Source organism: Petromyzon marinus, chromosome 40 (assembly GCF_048934315.1).
Source record: "Petromyzon marinus isolate PM22_M1 ecotype Great Lakes invasive population chromosome 40, UKy_Petmar_22M1.pri1.0, whole genome shotgun sequence".
NCBI classification, from domain to species: domain Eukaryota; kingdom Metazoa; phylum Chordata; class Hyperoartia; order Petromyzontiformes; family Petromyzontidae; genus Petromyzon; species Petromyzon marinus.
Window position 1 is genome coordinate 12,595,293 of NC_133706.1, and position 19,207 is coordinate 12,614,499.

The 19,207-nt window shown below is 56.0% G+C and overlaps 1 protein-coding gene across 3 annotated transcripts in view; it reads right to left on the minus strand.

Annotated features, from left to right (window-relative positions):
• Nucleotides 1-2,535: 2,535 nt before the first annotated feature.
• The window catches only part of LOC116950772 (solute carrier organic anion transporter family member 4C1-like), a 28,996-nt gene continuing 12,324 nt past the window's right edge, over nt 2,536-19,207 (minus strand). For all 3 annotated transcript variants that reach the window (XM_076073158.1, XM_076073157.1, XM_032968829.2), the window contains exons 6-15: nt 17,416-17,512; nt 14,139-14,260; nt 12,908-13,023; nt 10,428-10,572; nt 8,337-8,532; nt 8,049-8,193; nt 6,340-6,518; nt 5,561-5,625; nt 4,759-4,896; nt 2,536-3,036 (exon numbers count right to left, since the gene is read on the minus strand). In XM_076073158.1, coding sequence (XP_075929273.1) covers nt 2,843-3,036; nt 4,759-4,896; nt 5,561-5,625; nt 6,340-6,518; nt 8,049-8,193; nt 8,337-8,532; nt 10,428-10,572; nt 12,908-13,023; nt 14,139-14,260; nt 17,416-17,512 — 1,397 coding nt within the window. In that variant the 3' untranslated portion in view covers nt 2,536-2,842. The remainder of the gene's footprint in view (nt 3,037-4,758; nt 4,897-5,560; nt 5,626-6,339; nt 6,519-8,048; nt 8,194-8,336; nt 8,533-10,427; nt 10,573-12,907; nt 13,024-14,138; nt 14,261-17,415; nt 17,513-19,207) is intronic.

A 19,207-nucleotide genomic window follows, 5' to 3' on the forward strand; every position in this document is an offset into this window, starting at 1 on the left:
CTCCTCCACTATAAATAAATATTCCAATTCTGAAAACGATGCGATTACGCAATGACGATCATATTCATGATGATGCATCGGACACTGCGAGAACACGAACGACGATGCACCAAACGCCACGACAACTTTACAAAATTATGGTTTTATTTTACCCATACCGTAGCGAGCATCTCTTCAGCGGCGGTTTACTTTCTACGCGAGCGTCGCGCGCAGTGGACACAGAGCCACGGACTCGCTCTGCCCGTCATGGCCGCGAGTCACCGACCGCAGCGCGCGTCCGCGTATCACGCGAGCCGCACACACACTAATTCACTCACACGCACACACACTAATTTTTTTGTTTCTCAAATCACACACGAAACCGCTTCCCAAGTGGACACGTGCACGCACACGCACACACACATGTCAACGTTAGCGTAGAGCGAACGTCGAAACCGGACCCCGAGTTGCGCGTACCTGGAAGCCAACGCCGCCGCAATTGGGCGCCCCCCAGAAGGAAGGCCGCGTCGCTGATGGGACGTGTAAGAACGATGCCTCTATTTATCATCTTTGTTGGCGCTAACCAATGAGCATTGGCGGCTGCGGTGGCTTCCATGACATTCACGCAGGCCAGAGAGGGCCAGCGAGAGATTCAACGCCACCAAGCAAAAAGGTTGCCGTGAGCTCTCTGGTTCCTGGCGCACCGCAGAGATGACCGCTGGGAGGGGGGCGGTCATGAAAGGATCGGGTAAGCGACTTGTAGGTTGGGAACAGATCATGGCAGCACGGTGTGGTCGCTGTAACCGGGAAGCGGATGAGGTAGAGATGGGTGGGACCACGGTGGCATTGAGATCCGGACACTGAATCGTCGTCTGACTGTTGGCCACACTGCAGCAGCAGCAGCAGGCAGGCAGGCACGTCTCAATGTTAAAGATTTACGTTTCAATCAACCAATGCTTGCTTTACAACCCGTGGTGGGGGCGAGTGCAGGGGTGCCGCTCGTGCCTCACAGCCGGAAGGGGCTGGGTAAGATCCCCAACCCGGGCGCCTCTCTGCGTCTCTCGCTCCCCAGCCCCCTGGTCTGCGTGGGTTCCCTCCGGGTTCTCCGATTTCCTCTCGTGGCTCAAAGAAAACCCACAAACACAATGTGTGAGCAGTGTTGGGCCAACACGTCCCAATGCTGACAAATCGCCTGCAAGTTACTTGATTGGGTTCACACGCGGCAGCAGGGGCGGCAGCAAGCGGAAGCATCGTACCCTACTGCGAACACCTGGCAGGACCCTCCTGAAAAGTAGTCTTCAGACTCGGTGAGGATCTCCTGGGTGATACAAGTGTAGCAATAATCATAATACATGGAGCTGGTAAAAAAGTGCAGTGTCAATATTCAAATATTAACAGGCGACGTAATAGTCGACTGTGTGCATAGGCCAGGGATGACGGCCAACGACGGGCATGTGAGGTTCGGATGAGAATTTGCATTTATAGAGCGCCTTAGCTCAAGGTGCTCGATGACGTCGTTCTAAAAGCGGTAACAAGGGCAGTGCAAGGGCCAAGGTGTGACCGTAACAAGAGGGCACGTGGGGGTCACGGATGGGCTGTAGGTGGGGGTCACGGATGGGCTGTAGGTGGGGGTCATGGATGAGCTGTAGGGGGGGGACGGAGGGGCGTGGAGAGGGAAGGGAATGGGCAATAGAGAAGAGGTGAGGCTTTAAGAGACGAACGGAAGGAGGTTAAAGAGGGAGACTACTTCATGTTCCGTTTGTTTACCCAGGACAGCCTCACCGAGTCTCGTAACCGTTTTGCAGGAGGGTCCTGCCAAGTTTCCGCCACAGTTCGTGACGATGTGCCACGCGTGTAATTGCAAGCGGGCACATTTGCGGTGTCGCGTTTTCAAATTCGCACCGCAACGCCGACACGGCCTAACTCCCCTGATGGCGTCGCGGCATCCCTAACGAGCACCGCGGGGCGGGTGGGGTGGGGCGGGGCGGGGCGGGGTGGGGCGGGGTGGGGTGGGGCAGGGTGGGGCGGGGTGGGGCGGGGCGGGGTGGGGCGGGGCGGGGTGGGGCGGGGTGGGGCAAGGTGGGGCGGGGTGGGGCAGGGTAGGGCGGGGCGGGGTGGGCCGGGGCGGGGTGGGGCGGGGTGGGGTGGGGCGGGGTGGGGTGGGGTGGGGCGGGGCAAGGTGGGGCGGGGTGGGGCAGGGTGGGGTGGGGCGGGGTGGGGCGGGGTGGGGTGGGGCGGGGCAAGGTGGGGCGGGGTGGGGCAGGGTGGGGTGGGGCGGGGTAGGGTGGGGTGGGGTAGGGCGGGGCGGAGTGGGGCGGGGCGGGGTGGGGCGGGGTGGGGCGGGGCGGGGCGGGGCGGGGTAGGGCGGGGCGGGGCGGGGTGGGGCGGGGTGGGGCGGGGCGGGGTGGGGCGGGGTGGGGCGGGGCGGGGTGGGGTGAGGCGGGGCGGGGTGGGGCGGGGCAGGGTGGGGCAGGGTGGGGCAGGGTGGGGCGGGGCGGGGTAGGGTGGGGCGGGGCGGGGTAGGGTGGGGCGGGGTGGGGCGGGGCGGGGTGGGGCGGGGTGAGGTGGGGTGGGGCGGGGTGGGGTGGGGCGGGGTGAGGTGGGGTGGGGCGGGGTGGGGCGGGGTGGGGCGGGGTGGCGCAACATCTTTGGTCGTTAGTGGTGCCGGCTTAAAATCCTCGTCATCTCACAGCAGCGTGCCTCAACATCCCATCTCGACCATTCCGACTGCCCTGCTGCGGCGTAGCCGAGAGGATCCCCCCCCAGTGGCAGCTGTCCCCGTCACAATCTGCTACGGTAAACTTGCTCGATACATCGCATCCGGCAGCGGACAGACCACGGCCGATGACGACGACGACGCTCGCTAGAGCTGCTTGCTCTCGATGCACGACGGGACGTCGCTGTAGCCGCTGTCCAGCGAGCTGGCCGCAGGGTCCGGGAGGTGCGACGAGTCCAGGGGATCTGCGCCGTCCACCGGGGCGGGCGTTTTCGCCGGCCCCTTGTACACGAGGAAGGCCACCAAGAAGAAGACGATGGTCACCACTTTGCAGCACGCACCTGCGGGACACGCCCACACCCGGGGAGGGAAAGGTCGCGCGTCAATACGTCAGGGGTAACGCCGCGCTCGACGTGACGTCCCCGACGACGTTCCCCACGTCCCACGCGCTGCGAGGAGCTTCTCCAGGGAGCGAACTGCGCGCGGAGCGTGGCACGTCGCGCCGCGCCTTGCTCCGAAGACTCAAAGAGTCGGTGCTCCGCAGTGAAAGCCTCGAAGGTTGGTGGATCACGCAGAGATGTTGTTAAACTCCATTACCGTGGGCGTCGAGGAGCCGTGCGTACGTATGTTGAACTTCTTTCGCACCGTACGTAGCCAACCGTGTTAATTGGTACAGCAATATGTTTGGTCTATGGGATAGATTGTTGCCCCCTTACACGTGTGTATTTCGCCCCACGTGTAAACACTCATTAATTGGCCCTTCATATATAGAGGACCGCAGACCTTTGGGGGGGGAAATTTGGCGCCTGCTACTGCTGCCTTCCCGCTCGTGGCTGCGGATGCCGCTGGCACCTCCGGGACGTCGCCGTCCCTTGACGCGAGCAAGGAGTGAGGACTGCCACCACGTCGCAATCCAACGTTCACATTCATTCATTCTTGCCGAGTCTCAAAACTCACTTTCAGGTTCTTGCAGAAGGGCCGAAGTTGCTGCCATGGAGCGCGTGCGTAATGCTGGCCACCCACCCCCTCGCGTGCCACAGTGCCGGCCTTCATAGGTGCTGCTCGCGAACAGCGCTTGCCCCAACAGTCTGTTACAGGCTATACTACTGGGAGGATCTTTGTCTTTTGTCTGCGTGCATAATTACTTGTTTTCTCCGTGTCACTTGACACCAGGACAGCCTTGCACACGAGACGTTCCATCTAAAGGAACTATTCATATTACATATTTTAATTTATAAAGTAAATAAAAATGCCAGAATCCCTCTCCATTTCTTGTGTGTGCGTACAAATCTTTATCTTTCAATTCCACCTCTACACAAAACCCCCATGAGCATTCCTCTTCCCACACCGCGGCACTCACGCCCAACGCTCGCCCCTGACACTGAATCGCCAGCCCAACGCTAATGATGCATCGAACACAGTCTGTTGGGGAATCATTATCTCATCCCAACTGTGTGATGTGCGGGGAATGTTTCAGCATTATTTTGGCCCAAATCCCGGTCACACCGTGTGGGTGGGTTGCCAGCTCTCTCCGGAAGCTGGCGACGCGGAACCGCCACCCGTGTGGCAAAGCGGACCAGCCCAGCGCTCCGCCAGCGCTAGCCGTGTGTCTGCGGCGTATCCCCGGAATTCATGTACGGCATGTTTAAACTTCTTTCGCACCGTACGTAGCCAACCGCGCTAAACGGAGGTGCGGGGGAAGGACAACAAACTAAGCACAAAAAGCTGTTGTAAAGAAATGAGTTTTCAATCCAAACTTAAAAGTGCATAGCTCCAGTGGCTTCCTAACATCGGAAGGAAGAGCGTTCCAGACGGCCGCAGAAGCGCATCTGAAAGTGCACGATGCTTTGACCGTCTTTGTTCGATGGCCAGCAGAGCCGCCCCTAGGAGTTACGGCGAATCGGGGCGACCGCCCCGGGCCCCGTGCTTTGGGGGGCCCCTCGCTTCGACGTCACGGCGTCAGATGTAATACTTCCGGTTTAGTTTGAAGGCGTCGGGGGGGGGGGGGGGGGGGGGGGAGAGCCCACGCGGTTCGGTTTGCCCCGGGCCACGCGACGACATACCGATGGCGAGCAGCAGCAGCGACATGGTGGGGTTGTCGTACGTCCAGCACGCACCGCGCTCCCCGCACGGCTTCTCGCTCCACAGGATGCACGTCTTGTCGATGATCACTCCAAAAAGGATCGGCCCGGGGATGGTGCCTTCGACGGGCGCAACAAACGAAGAGAAGGCACATTCGCGATGATAATCGTCATTGTGATGGTGATCCGTAATTCATTTCTCTTGGGTCGGATCGTCGCGTTCAGGTCGTTTAACTATAACCCTCCGCCACTTGCCAGTGCCAATCAAATAAAGTCGTCACGTGATGGGCAAATATGCAAATTGATTTATCAGCAAAAGTCGAGGAGGGATATTGCTAACCAAAGCAATATTTAAACTGTTTAGTCCGACGTTTCGGCGGAGCGCGAACCTAGCCTGCCAATCACACAGCCAGACAACCAGCAATCGACTGTCAGTATTAAACCGAATCATGTGAAGGTAACGGGCTGAGTCAACCCCCCCCCCCCCGCCAACCAGGATGAGAACTCACAACCTTCCTATTGCGAGCCGCTGGTTCTACCGCCACCGTACTGGTTACAACTCTGACGGTGCTGTTTGTTGCTGACCGCTTGGGATTTTGGGCCTTTGGGCGACTCTGGCTCAGTGACCGCGCTGAAACAAGAAACCGCGGCGGTGGCGGCGGTGCCGGTGGTGGCGGTAGTGGAGGCGGGGTGGGGGCGGTGGTGGTGGGGCGGTGGGGGCGGTGGTGTGGGTCGCGACCCCATGAGACCCCGTGAGGAGGGGAGGGGCAGAAAGGAATATTACCCAGCGCGCGGATGAACAGCCACTGCACGCCCAGAGCAAACGAGCGCTGGCTCGCCGGGACACACCTGCACCACACAAAGACAAAGATCCCCCGTATAGCCTTAACAGACTGTTGGGGCAAGTGCTGTTAGCGAGCACCTCTGAAGGCCGGCACGGCACACGAGGGGGTGGGTGGCCAGCACCACGCCCGGCCGACTTTATCTCCCTACTTGCGATGTTTACGCACCGCACCACGTACTCATTTGAGGCTGAGCCGACCTAGGGGAGGCCCAGAACCGGTTCAGATAATATAATCGTCACTGGTGTTGGTGGCCGTGAGGGAGAATTTAACTCGGGTCACCGGGTTCGTAGCGCAGCGTAGCGCTAACCGCTACCCCACCGCTCCTCCTACGCAGCAGACACCACACAGCACTCGGTGGAGAATATCCGTCTCTCCATGGCGGTGGCGGTAGTGGTGGAAGTGGTGGAAGTGGTGGTGGTGCTGGTAGTGGTGGTGGTAGTGGTGGTAGTGGTGGTAGTGGTTGTGGTGGTGGTGGTTATGGTGGTGGTAGCAGTGGTGGTGGTTATGGTGGTGGTAGCGGTGGTGGTGGCAGTGGTGGTGGTAGTGGTGGTGGTAGTGGTGGTGGTGGCAGTGGTGGTAGTTATGGTGGTGGTGGTAGTGGTGGTAGTGGTGGTGGTGGTTGTGGTGGTGGTGGCAGTGGTGGTGGTTATGGTGGTGGTAGTGGTGGTAGTAGTGGTGGTGGTAGTGGTGGTGGTGGTAGTGGTAGTGCTAAGCTCACCGCAGGGTGACGTTGATGGCGGGCGTGTTGGAGACGAAGGTGAAGATGATGATGAGGAGGAAGATGCCTAGGAAGAGAGGCATGTTGGTGCACGTCGAGCTGCACTTCCCCTGCTCCACGCTGGGGCCCACGCTGGGGCCTTCTCCTCCCAGCCCGACACAAGAGCAGTTCGCAAAACCCTGCAGCCAGTCAGTCACCATCAACATCACCATCAACATCACCATCAACATCACCATCAACATCACCATCAACATCACCATCAACATCACCATCAACATCACCATCAACATCACCATCAACATCACCATCAACATCACCATCAACATCACCATCAACATCACCATCAACATCACCATCAACATCACCATCAACATCACCATCAACATCACCATCAACATCACCATCAACATCACCATCAACATCACCATCAACATCACCATCAACATCACCATCAACATCACCATCAACATCACCATCAACATCACCATCAACATCACCATCAACATCACCATCAACATCACCATCAACATCACCATCAACATCACCATCAACATCACCATCAACATCACCATCAACATCACCATCAACATCACCATCAACATCACCATCAACATCACCATCAACATCACCATCAACATCACCATCAACATCACCATCAACATCACCATCAACATCACCATCAACATCACCATCAACATCACCATCAACATCACCATCAACATCACCATCAACATCACCATCAACATCACCATCAACATCACCATCAACATCACCATCAACATCACCATCAACATCACCATCGTTATCAGCAGCACGGCCAGCGACGTTGCAGTGGTGATGTCACCATCACTTAGTGCTCAATGGCAGGTATTGGTGTTGATATTGGAGTGTGTGAGTGAGAGAGAGTGTGTGTGTGTGTGAGTGAGAGTGTGTGTGTGAGTGAGAGTGTGTGTGTCAGAGTGTGTGTGTCAGAGTGTGTGTGTCAGAGTGTGCGTGAGTGAGAGAGCGTGTGGAGGAGAGAGTGTGTGAGTGTGGGGAGCGGTAGTGTAGTGGTTAGCGCTACGCTGCACTACGAACCCAGCGACCGAGTTTAATTCCCGCTAACGGCAAACACCAGTGACAATGATCTGAACCGGTCATGAGCCTCCCCTAGGTCGACTCAGCGGCAAATGAGTACCTGGTGCGGTGTGTGAACATTGCCAATAGGGAGACAAATTTCCCACTTGAGTGACCGGCGCGGTAACCTTTCAGAAATTTGGCGAAATTTTCTCCCGTGAAGCCCGGCGCTCAACGGCCGATGCAGTCTCGGATCGACGTCGCGGGGAACTTTGACGTCCACGGCGAGCGAAGCGGACGGCGCGTAGCTTCCTGCTTCACGGCGAACGCACCGCCGCAGTTAATAACCGGGGCTTTCCCGTCGGATTCGAACCGCGGACACCTGCAGAAAGCGGCGGACGCGCTTCCGTTGGGCCCTGTGCAGGTTGCGCTTTAATTTTTAAATTCCTCTGGCTACAAACAGGCACCGAGATGGGGGATTAACCTAAACCGAGTCCGCGACCCCGAAGTCATTTCAGGGCCCGGCACACCGCATCCAGTCTTCCCTCTCGTCGTAGGCCGCGGCAGGCGACACGGCGACCGGCGAGTGAGATCCGGCACGCCGGGCGCTGTGGCGTGCCGGCAGAATGCGCCGGGCGCGTCGAGCGCGGCACCTGGGGGATGCTGGTGGTGCAGCCCGCGTAGCAGGCGGAGAAGAACTGCACGCCGTCGTCGGTGCAGACCGGCGCGAAGAGCGAACGCTCGCAGCCGCAGGGCGCGTTGCACTCGGCCTCCAATATCAGCAGCGCCTCGCCAGACCTGGGGCACGCCACCGCCACTCGCTCGGTTCCTCGCTCAACCGCTCGCTCGCTCAGTCGCTCGCTCAGTCGCCCGCTCAGTCGCTCGCTCAGGTCATTGGGGCGACAGGACCCGTGTGTGCGTGTATACCCGCGCGTGCGTACCCGTTGTAGGGCTGCGTGACCCCGGCGAAGGCCGCGTTCTCGCAGCTCGCGAAGTAGAAGACGGCGCAGAGCGCCAGCGAAGCCAACGAGGAGCCGGACGCCAGCAGCAGCGTCCGCCGGCACGACAGGCGCAGCTTGCTGACCAGGAGGCCCCCCAGGACCTGACCCACCACCGCTCCCGGTATGCTCACCAAGCCTAGTGGGGGGCGGGCACGGGGGGCACGGGGGGCACGGTGGGGGCACGGGGGGGCACGGCGGGGGCAATGCGGGGGCACGGCGGGGCACGGCGGGGCACGGCGGGGGCACGGCGGGGCACGGCGGGGCACGGCGCACCGCTATGTCCAATGTGCCACCCAGGAGCGCTTCACGGAGTCGCGACTGAGTAATTTGCAGGTCATTTTATAGCATTGTGATGTGTGGGCGGTGACATTGCGGGTGTGAGTTTAGCTATGGGAAGAAACCGGAGAACCCGGAGGAAACCCATGCAGAACCAGGGGAGAGCACGGAACAAACTCTACACTGAACAAACTCTAAAAGGAACAAACTCTACACTGAACAAACTCTAAACGGAACAAACTCAACACTGAACAAACTCTAAACGGAACAAACTCTGCACGGAACAAACTCTGCACGGAACAAACTCTACACTGAACAAACTCTGCACGGAACAAACTCCTCACGGAACAAACTCTACACGGAACAAACTCCTCACGGAACAAACTCTACACTGAACAAACTCTGCACGGAACAAACTCTGCACGGAACAAACTCTACACTGAACAAACTCTGCACGGAACAAACTCTGCACGGAACAAACTCTACACTGAACAAACTCCTCACGGAACAAACTCAAGAAGGAACAAACTCTGCACGGAACAAACTCGACACGGAACAAACTCTACACGGAACAAACTCTACACGGAACAAACTCTACACTGAACAAACTCTAAACGGAACAAACTCCTCACGGAACAAACTCTACATGGAACAAACTCTACACTGAACAAACTCTAAACGGAACAAACTCCTCACGGAACAAACTCTACATGGAACAAACTCTACACTGAACAAACTCCTCACGGAACAAACTCTACACGGAACAAACTCTACACGGAACAAACTCTGCACGGAACAAACTCTGCACGGAACAAACTCTACACTGAACAAACTCCTCACGGAACAAACTCAAGAAGGAACAAACTCTGCATGGAACAAACTCGACACGGAACAAACTCTACACGGAACAAACTCCTCACGGAACAAACTCTACACTGAACAAACTCTAAACGGAACAAACTCCTCACGGAACAAACTCTACATGGAACAAACTCTACACTGAACAAACTCTAAACGGAACAAACTCCTCACGGAACAAACTCTACATGGAACAAACTCTACACTGAACAAACTCCTCACGGAACAAACTCTACACGGAACAAACTCCTCACGGAACAAACTCTACACGGAACAAACTCTACATGGAACAAACTCTACACGGAACAAACTCTAAACGGAACAAACTCTACACTGAACAAACTCTACACGGAACAAACTCTACACGGAACAAACTCTACACGGAACAAACTCTACATGGAACAAACTCCTCACGGAACAAACTCTACACGGAACAAACTCTACACTGAACAAACTCTACACGGAACAAACTCTAAATGGAACAAACTCTACACTGAACAAACTCCTCACGGAACAAACTCTACACGGAACAAACTCTACACGGAACAAACTCGACACAGAATCGAACCCAGGCACTTCTTCCTGTCAGGCCACACGAGTCTGACCGCTGTGCAGCCACCATGGCACTGTGACACTGTTCACCCGACTGACTGGTGTGGTGAAGTATGGTCAAACAACTCCGCCCCCCGTGACTGACGCAGAGTGTGGATGCCGGCACCCAGGGGTGGATGAACACTGCCTGATGACGGTGATAATGACGATGATGAAGACAATGACGATGATGACGACGATGACAATGATGACGATTAGGACAATGACGGTGATGACGACGACGACGACGATAATGATGACGATGATAACGATGATGACGATGCTATAAGAATGGCCGAGCGCTACCTCCAAGCAGCGCTGCGAAGGAGGACGTTTGGCCGAATTGGTTCTCGATGAACTTGGGCATGAAGGTGATGAACCCAGCGACCACGAGGCCCTCGGTGGAGCCGGCCACCGTGACGCACATGAACACCGCGTTCCTCACCAGCAGCTGGCACGCACACACATGAACACACACATGAACACACACATAAACACACACATGAACACACACACGAACACCGCGTTCCTCACCAGCAGCTGGCACGCACACACATGAGCACACACACATGAACAACAACAACAACCGCCATTCGCCACTAAGTGAGGGTGACGTCACCACGACGCTTGTGCCAGGCTATGTGCACCCTGAGGCCACGTGAAGTGTCGAACGCCCGCTGGCAGGAGGTCACGGGGCAGACCCAGGTGCCACGGGTCGACTGACTGAGATGACCAGCTGATGCACCACCTGTGCCCCCTACTGTGCCAACCTGCTGTGCTTTAGCCACCCGGCGCTCCGCTCGTTGTTGTGAGCATCGCCCCTCCGCCCTCCGTTGTTGTTGGAGGGCGACTACCTCCAACTGCCGAGTAGCATCCTTCACGAGCCTCCTCCACAGAGGCCGATCTTGACACCGCTGGTACCAGTCATCGGCAAGTCCACTCAGCTCCACGTCCTCCTGTACCATATCACTCCATCTCTTCTCTAGCCCGTGCCGCGCCCGCTTAGCCCCCTCAATCTGGCCGAACAAAAGCTGTTTCGGCATGCGGTGGCTGGGCATACGGGCTACATGACCCAGCCATCGCAGCCTTCCCCGCCGGAGGAGCTCACCGATGGGACCTTGCCCAGATCTTTCAAGGATTTTTGAGCTCCTCACACAATCCAGTCTGGTTAAACCCAGGATGGATCGTAGGCAGGCCAGCCTAAATGTTTCTAACTGGCGAAGATGTTCCATTAGGGGGGTTCACGTTTCGCAAGCGTAGAGAAGGGAGGGAATGACCATGGCCGAGAAGACCTGAAGCTTAGTGCGGAGCGACAGACCAGGTAGCTGCCACACAGCGTTACGCAACCGATGAAAAGATATTGCCGCTCGACTGATTCGGAGTGAGACCTCTGCTGTTAAACTGGAGCCAGTCATAAGCACACTGCCCAGGTATGGGAAACTCTCCACTCTCTCCACAACTGCCCCATGACCGATTGGGAGTTGTGGGGGTGGAGTGTCCGATGGTACAAAATACCCAGGCAGGTGCTTAGTTTTGGTGGGGCTGATGGTAAGGCCCCACCTCTTAGTGGCACGCTCCAGTCTCAGCAGCAGCGTCTCCAACTCCTCCTCTGAATGAGCAGCTATTACCAAATCATCAGCATACATAACGTGGTTGGAGCAATAGGGAGTCATCCCTTGACCGCACCCGGGCGTCGATCAGCCTCCCATTATATCTGTACCATATGGAGATTCCCCCGGTACAGCTATTGAAGGCTTCAAGAACTACGTGGTCAAAATAGATGTTAAGTAATGTGGGAGCCAGAGGACATCCCTGTCGCACCCCAAGGTTAACAGGGAATGGCTCTGACTCCCGACCACGTAGTTTTACCCGGGCCTGCTCACCATCATGAAGGTCCTTAATGATCGTGAGCAGAGGGTCAGGTACTCCAAAAGCACGAAGAACAACCCAGAGCCCAGGCCTACTGATGGTATCATAGGCCTTGACCAGGTCAATAAAGCAGAGATGTAGGTCTTGTTGGAATTCCCTACACCTCTGCTGTAGCAGACGGACAGAAAATATGGCATCTGTGCAGGACCGCCCTTTCCTGAACACACATGAACACACACATGAACACCGCGTTCCTCACCAGCAGCTGGCACGCACACACATGAGCACACACACGAGCACAAACTCATGAACACAGAAACACACACACATGAACACCGCGAGAGAGAGGGGAGGAAGGGGAGGGATGATCGGGGAAGGAGAGGGAGCGAGAGATGAGAGAGGAAGGAGAGGAAGGGAGGAGAGGGGAGGGAGGGAGGGAGGAGAGGGGAGGGAGGAGAGGGAGGGAGGAGAGGGGAGGAGAGGGAGGGAGGAGAGGGAGGGAGTAGAGGGAGGAGAGGGGAGGGAGGGAGAGAGAGAGGAGGGAGGAGAGGGAGGAAGGGAGGAGAGGGAGAGAGGAGGGAGGAGGGAGGGAGGAGAGGGAGGGAGTAGAGGGAGGAGAGGGAGAGAGGAGAGAGGAGGGAGGGAGGAGAGGGAGGGAGGAGAGGGGAGGGAGGGAGGGAGGAAGGGAGGAGAGGGAGGGATTAGAGGAGAGGGAGGAAGGAGAGGGAGGGAGTAGAGGGAGGAGAGGGAGGGAGGAGAGGGGAGGGAGGGAGGGAGGGAGAGAGGAGAGAGGAGGGAGGAGAGGGAGGAAGGGAGGAGAGGGCAGGGAGAGAGGAGAGGGGAGGGAGAGAGGAGAGAGGAGGGAGGAGAGGGAGGAAGGGAGGAGAGGGAGGGAGAGAGGAGAGGGAGGGAGGCACCTTGAAGGCGATGGGGAAGTCGCGCCAGCCGGAGCCGAAGCCGGCGCGTGCCGTCACCTCCTCGCTGCCGTCCTGGTGTGCCTGGGAGACATAGCGGGCACGCAGCCTCGCCGAGCCTGGGGGCACCAACACACACACACAGACACACACACACGCACACACACACACGCACAGACACACACACGCACAGACACACACACGCACAGACACACACACACACGCACAGACACACACACACGCACAGACACACACACGCACAGACACACACACGCACAGACACACACACACACACGCACAGACACACACACACACGCACAGACACACGCACGCACAGACACACGCACGCACAGACACACACACACGCACAGACACACGCACGCACAGACACACACACACGCACAGACACACGCACAGACACACGCACAGACACACGCACGCACAGACACACGCACAGACACACGCACAGACACACACACGCGCATGCACACAAAAACAAAGTCCAGATAGAAGGTTGGAGTGAGTGCCGTTAGCAAGCACCCACGAAGGCCAGCACGGCGCGCACACTCACCCACGCTCACCCACTCGCTCATTCATCCACCAACCCTGTCATCCACTCGCTCACTCCTTTACGGCTACTCCCGTGGTCACTGCTCCTGTGAAATCCACTCGTTCATTTATTCCCCCGCGACTCTACCAGACACTGACTGTCATCTCGTCCACCACAACCAGCACCACCACCACCACTGCACTTTGTTCAACCACCACACTACGGGTCTCATCAACAACACCACTCACCCTCCTACTCTCTCAACAACTTGCTCACTCATTCGCTCCCTCATCCATTCACTCACTAAGTTACAACCTCACTCATGCACTCGCTCCCCTACACACCCGCGGACGTGCGTTTCCACGCAAGCGTTGGTCACGTGGCCGCGCGGGGAGCGGTGGCGATCCGAGTTCGATCCCTGCTCAGCCGACGACGGTGACGACCATCTGAACCGGCCTCGGGACATCCCCCAAGGCGGACCGAGCCTCCTACGCGTGCCGGCTGCGGCGTGTTAACATCGGCACCGGGGAGACAAAGGCGGCCCGGCCTGTCGCCGACCACCCGCCCCCCCGCTCGTGCGCCGCGCCCGCCGTCGTAGGCGCCGGCGCGGCGCTCGCTAACGGCGCTCGCCCCGCCGGTGGGAGCCGGCCGCACGGGGGAGCTGTGCGCGCTCGTGACGGAGACCTGGCAGGGAGCGCGGGAACGCGAAGAGCGGCACGGCGATGGCCCAGGAGAGGAGCCACGCGACGATGAAGCCGATCCACCAGGCGCCGAGCCAGCGCGAGTCGTTGGGGCTCAGCGGGGCCCTGCCGACGCGGGCACGCACGCGGAGACGCACGGAGACACGCACAGACACAGAGACGCACGGAGACACGCACAGACACAGAGACGCACGGAGACACGCACAGACACAGAGACGCACGGAGACACGCACAGACACAGACACACACAGAGACACAGAGACACGCAGACACGGGGAGATACAGAGACACACAGAGACACACACAGACACAGAGACACACAGAGACACACAGACACGGGGAGATACAGAGACACACAGAGACACACACAGACACGGAGACACGCACAGACACAGAGACGCACGGAGACAGACACAGAGATGCACAGAGACACGCACAGACACAGAGACACACGGAGACACGCACAGACACAGAGACACAAAGGGATACACACAGACACAGAGACGCACGGAGACACACACAGACACAGAGACACACGGAGACACACACAGACACAGAGACACAAAGGGATACACACAGACACAGAGACGCACGGAGACACGCACAGACACAGAAACACACGGAGACACGCACAGACACAGAGACACACATGGACACACACAGACACAGAGACACAAAGGGATACACACATGGGGAGATACAGAGACATACGGAGACACGCACAGACGGATACGAAGACACACACAGACACAGAGACACACGGAGACACACACAGACGGATACGAAGACACACACAGAGGAGATACAGGGACACGAAGACACAGCGAAACACAGACACGGAGAGATACAGAGACACACAGAGACACACAGACACACAGAGACACACAGAGACACACAGACGCGGAGAGATACAGAGATACAGAGACACACAGAGACACAGAGACACACAGACACACAGAGACACACAGAGACACAGAGACACACAGAGACACACAGAGACACACAGAGACACACAGACACAGAGAGATACAGAGACACACAGAGACACACACAGACACAGAGACACACAGAGACACACAGACACACAGACACACAGACACAGAGACACACAGAGACACACAGACACAGAGACACACAGAGACACAGACACAGAGACACAGACACACAAACACAGAGACACACAGACACAGAGACACACAGAGACACACAGAGACACACAGACACACAGACACACAGACACAGAGACACACAGAGACACACAGACACAGAGACACACAGAGACACAGACACAGAGACACAGACACACAAACACAGAGACACACAGACACAGAGACACACAGAGACACACAGAGACACACAGACACAGAGACACAGACACAGAGACACACAGAGACACACAGACACAGAGACACACAGACACAGAGACACACAGACACACAGACACAGAGACACACAGAAACACACAGAGACACACAGAGACACACAGACACGGAGAGATACAGACACACACAGAGACACACAGAGACACACAGACACAGAGACACACAGAGACACAGAGACACTCAGAGACACACAGACACACAGACACAGAGACACACAGAAACACACAGAGACACACAGAGACACACAGACACAGAGACACAGAGACACACAGAGACACAGAGACACACAGAGACACACAGACACACAGAGACACACAGACACACAGACACAGAGACACACAGAGACACAGAGACACACAGACATGGGGAGATACAGAGACACACAGAGACACAGAGACACACAGAGACACACAGACACACAGAGACACAGAGACACACAGAGACACACAGACACACAGACACAGAGACACAGATACGGGGAGATACAGAGAGATACAGAGACACACAGAGACACACAGAGACACACAGACACACAGAGACACACAGAGACACACAGAGACACACAGACACACAGACACAGAGACACACAGAGACACAGAGACACACAGACACGGGGAGATACAGAGACACACAGAGACACACAGACACGGGGAGATACAGAGACACACAGAGACACATAGAGACACACATACACACACAGACACGGGGAGGTACAGAAACACACACAGACACAGAGACACACAGAAACACACATAGACACACAGAGACACACAGACACGGGGAGATACAGAGACACACAGAGACACACACAGACACAGAGACACACAGAGACACACACACACACACACAGAGACACACAGAGACACACACACTTTTCATTACCGGTTACACAGAGTGTGTGTGTCTGTACGCTGCGCTCCGAACCTGGCGAGCCGAGTTCGATTCCCGCTCACAGTCAACACCGATGACGATAATCTGAACCGGTCCTGGGCCTCCCCTAGGTCGATTCAGCCTCAAATGAGTAACTGGTGTGGTGTGTAAATATCGCCACTAGGGAGACAAAGGCGGCCGGGCGTGGTGTTGGCCAACCAACCCCTCGTGTGCCGTGCCGACCTTTATAGGTGCTCGCTAACAGCACTTGCCCCTACAGACTGTTAAGGCTTTACCCGGGATCTTTGTCTTAGCTATGGTAGGGGGAAATTGTAGAACCCGGAGGAAACCCATGCAGAACAGAGGGAGAGAGAACTCCACACACACACTCTCGCTCACTCACTCACCCCCACTCACACTCACTCACTCACACTCACTCCCTACAGAACAGAGGGAGAGAGAACTCCACACACACACACACACACTCTCACTCACTCACTCACCCCCACTCACACTCACTCACTGACCCCCACTCACACTCACTCACTCACACTCACTCCCTACAGAACAGAGGGAGGGAGAACTCCACACACACACACACTCTCGCTCACTCACTCACCCCCACTCACACTCACTCACACTCACTCCCACTCACTCACACTCACTCACACTCACTCACACTCACTCACTCCCACTCACACTCACTCACTCCCACTCACTCCCACTCACTCACACTCACTCACACTCACTCACCCCCACTCACACTCACTCACTCACACTCACTCCCACTCACTCACACTCACTCACACTCACTCACTCACACTCACACTCACTCACTCCCACTCACTCCCACTCACTCACACTCACTCACACTCACTCACTCCCACTCACTCACTCACACTCACTCCCTACAGAACAGCCTTCAAGAGCACACCAACTCCACACAGAGAGGCACCCGGGTCCGGATTCGAACGCGGGTGCTCGGTGCTGCGAGGCCACGGGACGCACTTGCCGCTCCTGTCCACGTCAATGTAGATGTTGAGCAGCTGCCCGCCGGCGACGTAACCGATGGCCGGACCCAGCGCAGACATCCCGTAGGCGATGCCTGCAGCACAAAGACAGAGCGAGAGACGGCGCCCCCCGTAGCTGTCACCAGACCCGTGGGGCAAGTGCTGCTTGCGATGCTGTTGAGTTGCAACAGGAGCTACAGTGAGGGAAAAAAGTATTTGATCCCCTGCTGATTTTGTACGTTTGCCCACTGACAAAGAAATGATCAGTCTGTAATTTTAATGGTAGGTTTATTTGAACAGTGAGAGACAGCATAACAACAAAAGAATCCAGAAAAACGCATGTCAAAAATGTTATAAATTGATTTGCATTTTAATGAGAGAAATAAGTATTTGACCCCTCTGCAAAACATGACTTAGTACTTGGTGGCAAAACCCTTGTTGGCAATCACAGAGGTCAGACGTTTCTTGTAGTTGGTCACCAGGTTTGCACACATCTCAGGAGGGATTTTGTCCCACTCCTCTTTGCAGATCTTCTCCAAGTCATTTAGGTTTCGAGACTGACGTTTGGCAACTCGAACCTTCAGCTCCCTCCACATATTTCCTATGGGATTAAGGTCTGGAGACTGGCTAGGCCACTCCCGGACCTTAATGTGCTTCTTCTTGAGCCACTCCTTTGTTGCCTTGGCCGTGTGTTTTGGGTCATTGTCATGCTGGAATACCCATCCACGACCCATTTTCAATGCCCTGGCTGAGGGAAGGAGGTTCTCACCCAAGATTTGACGGTACATGGCCCCGTCCATCGTCCCTTTGATGCGAAGTTGTCCTGTCCCCTTAGCAGAAAAACACCCCCAAAGCATAATGTTTCCACCTCCATGTTTGACGGTGGGGATGGTGTTCTTGGGGTCATAGGCAGCATTCCTCCTCCTCCAAACACGGCGAGTTGAGTTGATGCCAAAGAGCTCCATTTTGGTCTCATCTGACCACAACACTTTCACCCAGTTGTCCTATGAATCATTCAGATGTTCATTGGAAAACTTCAGACGGGCATGTATATGTGCTTTCTTGAGCAGGGAGACCTTGCGGGTGCTGCAGGATTTCAGTCCTTCGCAGTGTAGTGTGTTACCAATTGTTTTCTTGGTGACTATGGTCCCAGCTGCCTTGAGATCATTGACAAGATCCTCCCGTGTAGTTCTGGGCTGATTCCTCACCGTTCTCATGATCATTGCAACTCCACGAGGTGAGATCTTGCATGGAGCCCCAGGCCGAGGGAGATTGACAGTTCTTTTGTGTTTCTTCCATTTGCGAATAATCACACCAACTGTTGTCACCTTCTCACCAAGCTGCTTGGCAATGGTCTTGTAGCCCATTCCAGCCTTGTATAGGTCTACAATCTTGTCCCTGACATCCTTGGAGAGCTCTTTGGTCTTGGCCATGGTGGAGAGTTTGGAATCTGTGGACAGGTGTCTTTTATACAGGTAACAAGCTGAGATTAGGAGCACTCCCTTTAAGAGTGTGCTCCTAATCTCAGCTCGTTACTTGTATAAAAGACACCTGGGAGCCAGAAATCTTTCTGATTGAGAAGGGGTCAAATACATATTTCCCTCATTAAAATCCAAATCAATTTATAACATTTTTGACATGCGTTTTTCTGGATTTTTTTGTTGTTATTCTGTCTCTCACTGTTCAAATAAACCTACCATTAAAATTATAGACTGATCATTTCTTAGTCAGTGGGCAAAATCAGCAGGGGATCAAATACTTTTTTCCCTCACTGTATGTGCGAGCAGTTG